This window comes from Carcharhinus amblyrhynchos, chromosome 3, assembly GCF_965287045.1.
Source record: "Carcharhinus amblyrhynchos chromosome 3, sCarAmb.v2.hapA, whole genome shotgun sequence".
NCBI lineage: Eukaryota > Metazoa > Chordata > Chondrichthyes > Carcharhiniformes > Carcharhinidae > Carcharhinus > Carcharhinus amblyrhynchos.
In genome coordinates, this window is record NC_137326.1 from 44573134 (window position 1) to 44581244 (window position 8111).

The window sequence follows — 8111 nt, forward strand, 5'->3', positions numbered from 1 at the left end:
AATTCATAGGATGCTCAAAGCAGCTGCGCAGGTTAAGAAGGCATATGGTGTACTGACCTTCATCAGTCGAGGAACTGAGTTTAGGAGTCGAGAGATAATGTTGCAGCCACATAGGACTGGTTGCCTCATTACAGGAAGGATGTGGAAGCCATAGAAAGGGTGCAGAAGAGATTTACAAGGCTGTTGCCTGGATTGGGGAGCATGCCTTATAAGGATAGGTTGAGGGGCTCGGCCTTTTCTCCTTGGAGAGACGAAGGATGAGGGGTGACCTGATAGAGGTGTATAAGATGTTGACAGGTATTGATCGAGAGGATAGTCAGAGGCTTTTTCCCGGGGCTTAAATGGTTGCCACAAGAGGACACAGGTTTTTGGTGCTGGGGAGTAGGTACAGAGGAGATGTCTGGGGTAAGTTTTTCACTCAGAGAGTGGTGGGTGCGTGGAATGGGTGCTGGCAACGGTGGTGGAGGCGGATTCAATAGGGTCTTTCAAGAGACTTTTAGATAAGTACATGGAACTTAGTAAGATACAGGGTTATAGGTAAGCCTAGTAATCTCTAAGATAGGGACATGCACGGCACAACTTTGTGGGCTGGAAGGCCTGTATAGTGCTGTAGTTTTTCTATGTTTCTATGTTAACTATATTATAGGACTTGGCTAGGTAGATTTGCTGATCCTACCAATGTAAAGAATTTGAATAAACATGCACAACTAACATGACTGGAACACAAAGGAATTCTTGGTTAATAAGTGAGTCTACTTAAAACTTTCATCTCTCAGCATTACACTAACTAACTCAATGAGGAAAAAGCAAATTGACTTCTTTATGACTGAACAAAAATGTGAACAGAGAACATTAAAGTGTATTAATCATCACCAAATCTTGCTTCAAACTAAGTGTGCATGTGAGGAATTTTAGTGAACAGTCATTTAACATAAATGACTACGTCTTCCCACAACTCAGTAAATGTTTAATTGAATCATCAGGTCTGTGAATTGTTTAGGATGCAGAGCAATGGTTTTTCCCCTCTCCTTTGATTTCAAAAGCCCATTTTTTCTTTTGTAAATAGAATCAAATTAGAAAAAGGGAATGGCTAGATCGCACAATGCCTTTTGCTCTGCTTTGATCCCCCTGTTTCATGGGTGAGAGAAAATTTAGCATAATAGTCACATCAATCTAAGTAATTTGCATTGGCACTGATGGAGAAAGTTAGCTGTTATCAAATTTTAACAGCCATTTCTTTTTATTGAAAGTTAACACAACATTAAACAAACAATAAATTCTCAACAGCAAAAGGTTGAAAATGCAAAGATACATAGTATTAGATAGTTTGACAAGAAGCTGAAAGAAAATACACACGTGAAATAAATGCCATTCAATAATTGGAAGTATTTCCAAATTTGCAGGTAAAAATTGGATAGATTAAAAAAAAATTCTCTCTCCCTGTTGGTCCCAGCAGATAAAACTTTTAGTAACCTCATACAGCCTTTTCTCATATTATGGATCTCCAGTTACATGAGAAGAAATTGAAAATGCTGTATGTGTTTAACGACACATAAAAATGTTCCAATTTAAGAACTCAATATATTTTTTGTACTGAAATGATCAATGATACTTATAAATTTTACAATTCCATCAGTTAAAACTGTTCACGAATGGCTAACACATACACATGTATCTTTGAACATTTGTACTATTATCACTGAAAGCTAAAAATCAATTTTCATTGCTTTTCAATATATGTTCAGGAGGGAATCTAATACAAATGATATAATGCTGCAATATAAACCTTTAAAATAGTTATTATGATGAATGCTTTTCTATCAAATTTTCAATGTTTATAAGAATGGATACTGGATAAGCAAGTAACTATTCTTTGCACAGATACATTCAAGGATCATTATACAGTATATGTCTACATGAGATGCTAGTGCACTTCACTGTGTAAAGTCCTATGAAATAGTTAGGCCAATTACATAAGCTTCATTATTATTGAAATATTGAAAAGATAAGCTATGAAATAAACAGAAATATATAATTACATTTCTCTGAAGCTGCCCTGAAATTAGTGAAATATTGACAGTCCTCTGAATAGGTCTTAGGTTGAAAGTGAAAGAAACCACACATACTGCCAGTGAACATTTGTTCACACATGGCAAATCACTTATCCAACCTCAGGATTTTCTTTACAGTTGACTTCTTGCCTACAAAATTGGTTAAAATTCTCACCATCAAACTACATCAGAGAAAAAGAACTGCCCATTACCAATAAACAACCGACTTAGGCAGCTTTCTTTCCGCACTTTAATAACACATTATTCAGAATAACTGGGGATATAATGCAACACAGTAAATGTTTTCACATAGTGGTGGTTGCTAAAGTAATTGAACAAGTTATTAGATAGCAAGAGTAGAAAAATTAACCTATTCGACTCTCCTAAACTTTGTAGTCCATATTTTGTATGTGAAAATCTGACCCAGACTGTCTGCATTGGCAGTTAGTACTCTGTAACTAAGTTTTGGCATCTGCACTTGCAAAATTAAACATGGAAATCCAGATATTGCTGCATAATTACTTGTTCCTTCATAGCATGTGTTGAAGAAGTTCTTGTAGATGAAGATCTTAGAAATCACTTCATTTGAGGTAAACTTAGTCAACTTTTTTTAAATCCTTAGATTAACAGCAAAAAACTAAGGTGCAATTGGGTTTTTAATGGGCATCCAAATGCAGCTGGCAAGATCCAGACCAGTACAACAATTCAGAGCTTAAATTGACTGGGCTAACGATAGGGATGGAAGAAAAGCCTGAGATGGCACTGTCCTATATCACAGCCATGAAGTCAGCAGGAGCAAGCCTACTTATCCTGCCTGACAAAAGAAACAGTTTTTACTCAGCTGAAAAGCTCCTTCTTCCTTGTCATGTTGCTGATTGGTTTCACTTGCTGGGATTCCCTGCAAGGACTCTGAATAAGCTGCCACTGGGTCAGTCTAGCTTTATAGGACAATGCTTAGCAATTATTCATGTAGCAACTGCCTCAGTCTGACAGGCACCTCAACTGCTGCCAAACCAATATTGTTAAAATTGGAAATTAGTGAGAACGGAGCATGGGATGGAGCTACTCCTTTCTGCCTGCTTGCCTGCTCTATTGTGGGCAGTATGGTGGCACTGTGGTTAGCACTGCTGCCTAACAGCGCCAGGGACCTGGGTTCAATTCTGGCCTCGGGTGACTGTCTGAATGGAGTCTGCATGTTCTGTCCATGTCTCTGTGGGTTTCCTCTGAGTGCTCCGGTTTCCTCCCACATTCCAAAGATGTGCAGATTAGGTGGATTGGCCATGTTAAATTGCCTGTTACCGCCAGGGGGATTAGCAGTGTAAATATATGGGGTTACGGGGATAGGGCTTAGGTGGGGTTATTGTCAGTATAGGCTCAATGGGCCGAATGGCCTCCTTCTGCACTGTAAGGATTCTATTCTATTTTAGTCCAAAAAGGAAAATTACCATTGAGGATGCACATGTATTTCCCAGAGCCATTCCATTTGCATCTTGCCTCAATCATGGAGGATTAGCAGAAAGTTGCATCCATTCTCTCAAAATAAATGTTTCTTATTCAGGGAACAATGATATGGCTTACAAGGCCTCCCCAGCATTTGGATTTTTGAAGCTGAAACAACCACTGTCTGGCTTTCACTCTTTACCAGGAGCTCCTGCTGTGGGATCTCAGGAGATGAGATCAAGAGGACAACCTCTCCAGCCAAGCAGGTACAGAGATGACCAAGGGGGTCAACAGCAGATATGTCATAAAGTTTACAGTTTATTTACTAATCACAAGTTAGGCTTACATTCACACTGCAAAGAAGTTAGTGAGAAATTCCCCTAGTCACCACAGTCCAGTTTGGGTCAATGCCACCTCACCAGCACGTCTTTCAGATTGTGGGAGGAAACCTGAGCACCCACAGGAAACCCACGCAGACACAGGAAGAACATGCAAACCCCACACAGGCAGTGACCTAAGCCGGGAATCGAGCCCGGGTCCCTGGTACTGTGAGGCAAAAGTGCTAACCACTGTGTTACCATGCTCCTAATTTTTATGTTCCTATCTACTGGTTTTATTTTATAATTAGGGATATCATAACATTATTCACAAGAAAGAAACCATAGAAAATTACAGCTCAGGAACAGACCTTTTGGCCCTTCTTGTCTCTGCTGAACCATTTTTTGCCTAGTCCCACTGACCTGCACTTGGACCATATCCCTCCACACCCCTCTCATCCATGTACCCATCCAAGTTTTTCTTAAATGTTAAAAGTGACCCCGCATTTACCACCTTATCTGGCAGCTCATTCCACACTCCCACCCCTCTCTGCGTGAAGAAGACCCCCTAATATTCTCTTTAAACTTTTCTCCTTTCACCCTTAGCCCTCTGGTTTTTTTCTCCCCTAGCCTCAGTGGAAAAAGCCTGCTTGCATTCATTCTATCTATACACATGATGGATGATAATGATTCTTTAGGACGGGTGTGTTACATGTACTGTATGGCGCACAATGGCTGAAAGCCTACCACCTCACTTGCCCTGATTCCAAGGTGGGTGAGGTTCCCAGAATGGAAATCTTCATTGGCCTTGGGTGGGATTTTACAGTCTCACCTGAGTGAGGCCACAAAATCCCACCCAATATATATTTTTTGACTGAACAATGGAAAAATGTGAATTAATAAAACCTGATCATGTGCTGTTAACAATTCAGTATGTTTATGTTTTAAATATTTCATTTTTTCTAAACATTGAGACTTTTTTTAAAGGTTAGTTCTCCATTAAAATCATTAACTTGCGTGTTTTAATACAAGCTATCCAGTATCCAGTGATTAAAAAACACTGAAAGATTGAAATTCATCTTTCAGAGAAATATATACCAATAGCTGTAAAATAAACTGAGAAGATTACAACATAAATTATTATCTAATTGCTATAAAACCTAATATTATACTATACCTCCAGGGATCTCAACAATAATTGATAGTTTTTCAACTAGCCCATGCTGATGGCAGTTTTACCTGATTTAAATGAGTTAGAGATAGCAATTAAAACAGCAATGCCTCCAGACCAGCAAACTGACTATCTTAATTTGTGCTCTTTTGTACATAATTATGCATAAACTAAAAGGGCCTTTCTTCACAATTTAACTTAGTTTTGCAGATCAGTGAAAATTAAAAAAACGTTTGCTCCTCATTTATAGATGATTATAAAAAAAATGTGCACTTACTCGTCAGGCAAAAGATATTCTTCTAGTACCACAACAGGTGGAGTAGGTGGTCTGATTTTAGCCAGTGCCATGATGTGTTCAAATGTGATGTCTGTCTGTGTGCCCATATCTACTAGTTGGCATTCATGAGGTACGTTAAGAATTTTTGTGCGTGGAGTTCTTCGCAGTACTTGTACCACAATGGGTTCTTTGGCCGTTCTAAATGCTTCTACTGCCTGCTCATGAGTGGCTCTGGATAAGTCCTTACCATTAACCTATAAAATAAAATTTGAAAATCATGAGAATGAAATAAAATCCCTTCACTGCCAGGAACACACAATACATGTTAGCCAAACAAATACTGTTACAAATAGGGGCACTCACGTTCTATATTCTGTTCATATGTGTTGTGCAAAGATATAATTAATTCGTGATAAAAATCTTACTTATATACATTATGCAAATATACAATTTATTCATAGTAAAAATCTGTCTTATATTTGGGACATACTATAATGTTGCGTGTTTCTACCAAAAACAAATTTTTGTGATCTACAAGGCACTGCCTGAAAGGATGGTGGAATCAGATTCAGTTGTAACATTCAAAAGAGAATTAGATAAATCCTTAAAGGGAAAGAAATTACACCACTACACCACCAATACCAATTACAAAAAACAATATTTTTGATTTTACACATTATAGTGAAGTGCCTTCCATCTGTATCAAGAAATCAAACACTATAATCAATAATTTTATGGAGAACATTCAATACAAGTGATAACTCATGGCAAACTGCACTTTAAACTTGGAAAGGAAATGTAAAATAATAAGGGGACCTACAAATTAACAATTATAATGATGAACCTGAAGGGCCAATTCACACAGTAAAATTAAATTTGTTTGAAAAAAGAAACAATCAACCATGTAACTGGGTAAACATGCAGAACCTTGCTCTATTTCATTTCTCAAAGATATATTGCGGAAGCTTCGGTGTAATCATAGAATGATACAGTACTGGATGGCACAGCCTTTCAGTTCATTGTGCTTATGCTGTCTTTTTAGTAGAGCTATCCAATTAATCCCAAACCCTTCTCTTTTCCTGTAGTGATGTAATCTCTTTCCCTTTAAGAATTTATCTAATTCTCTTTTGAACATTACAACGGAATCTGATTCCACCATCCTCTCAAGCAGTGCCTTGTAGATCACAACAACTCAAGAGTAAAGTAAGTTTCCTCATATCAGTTCTAGCTCATTTGCCAATTACTTTAAATTTGTCCCCTCAGGTTATTGACTCCTCTGCCACTGGACACAATTTCTCCTTATTTACTCTATCAAAACCATTTATGATTTTGAACAACTCTTCCAGTTCTCCTCTTAACTTTCTGTGTTCTAACAAGAACAATCCCAGCTTCTCTAACTATTTTCTTAGCTGATGTTTCTCATCTTAGTAACATTCCAGTAAATCTCTTCAGCACCACTTCAAGGTCTTGGCAATCTTCCTAAGGTGTGACATCGGAAATTGAATACTTTCGTTGACACCTAATCAGTAGATTATAACGGTTTCACTTAACTTTCTTGCTATTGGATTCTACTCTTCTATTAATAAATCATGAATTCAATTTGTGTTTTTAACAGATTTCTCAACTTATCTTAACTTCAGACTTGTGTACATATGCCTCCAGGTCTTTTTGTTCCTGTACCCCTCTACAACAGTATCACTTAAGTCATACTGTCTCTTCTCTTCCTACCAAAATGTATCATTTCTACTCCCCTGCGTTACATTTAATTTGCCACATGTCTGCTCTTTCCATCAGTTTATGCCCTCCTAAAGTTTCTTACTATAAATCTTCATTTATTTATTATTGGCACAAGTAGGCTTACATCAACACTGCAATGAAGTTACTGTGAAAATCCCCTAGTCGCCACACTCTAGTGCTTGTTTGGATACATTGAGGGAGAATTTAGCATGGCCAATGCACCTATCCAGCACATCTTTCGGAGTGTGGGAAGAAACCACAGCATCCGGAGGAAACCCATGCAGACATGGGGAGAAGGTGCAAACTCCACACAGACAGTGACCCAAGCTGGGAATCGAACCTGGGTCCTTGGTGCTGTGAGGCAGCAGTGCTAACCACTGGACCACCCTACCACCCTATTGTTTATTACATTTCCAATTTTTGTATTATCTGCAAGCATTGAAACTGTGCCCTGCATACCCAAGTCCAGGCCAGCAATAAACATCAAAAAGAGAAGTGGTGTTAATACTGACCCATGTATATTTTTCTCCAGGCTGAAAAATAACTGTTCACCACTATTCTCTGCATTCTGCCCCTCAAACAATTTTGTATCTATGGTGCAACTATTCCTTTAATCCCATTGGCATTAATTTTGCCGACAAATCTATGTAGTACCATGAAACCGCTGCTGATAGTTCATATACATAATATTAACTGCACCACCCTCGTCAACCCTTCCCATTTTTTCAAAGAACTTGATCAAGTGAATCAAACACAATTTGTCTTTAATAAATACCTGAATGACACCATAAACTTTCTCTACAATCTCACAAATTCATCCAAATGCTATCCTGGCTACTTGAAATCAATGTTTCCATGTGATAGCTTGAAAGAAAGCTTTTCATCACAACACACCACACATCCTCTCTGCGCCCCACCACCCCCCCACCCCCCGTCTTCTCACCGGATCCTTCCAGAATATAACTTTATTACAGTATTTAGCCATTTCCTTCGATGAGTCTTGATTCTTAGTCTTTTCAAATTTCTTAACTAAATTTCTTGATGATCAATTCCAGATATCGGTCACCCTCCAAGTAACAAAGTAGTTCCTAAGACATCTACACTGAATTCGTCATTAA

General features: G+C 38.2%; 1 protein-coding gene across 1 annotated transcript in view; it reads right to left on the minus strand.

The window, feature by feature from the left end:
• The window catches only part of pdzrn3b (PDZ domain containing RING finger 3b), a 44514-nt gene extending 39001 nt beyond the window's left edge, over positions 1 to 5513 (minus strand). The window contains exon 1 of the mRNA XM_080183665.1: positions 5257 to 5513. Coding sequence (XP_080039791.1) covers positions 5257 to 5363 — 107 coding nt within the window. The 5' untranslated portion in view covers positions 5364 to 5513. The remainder of the gene's footprint in view (positions 1 to 5256) is intronic.
• Positions 5514 to 8111: the final 2598 nt, after the last annotated feature.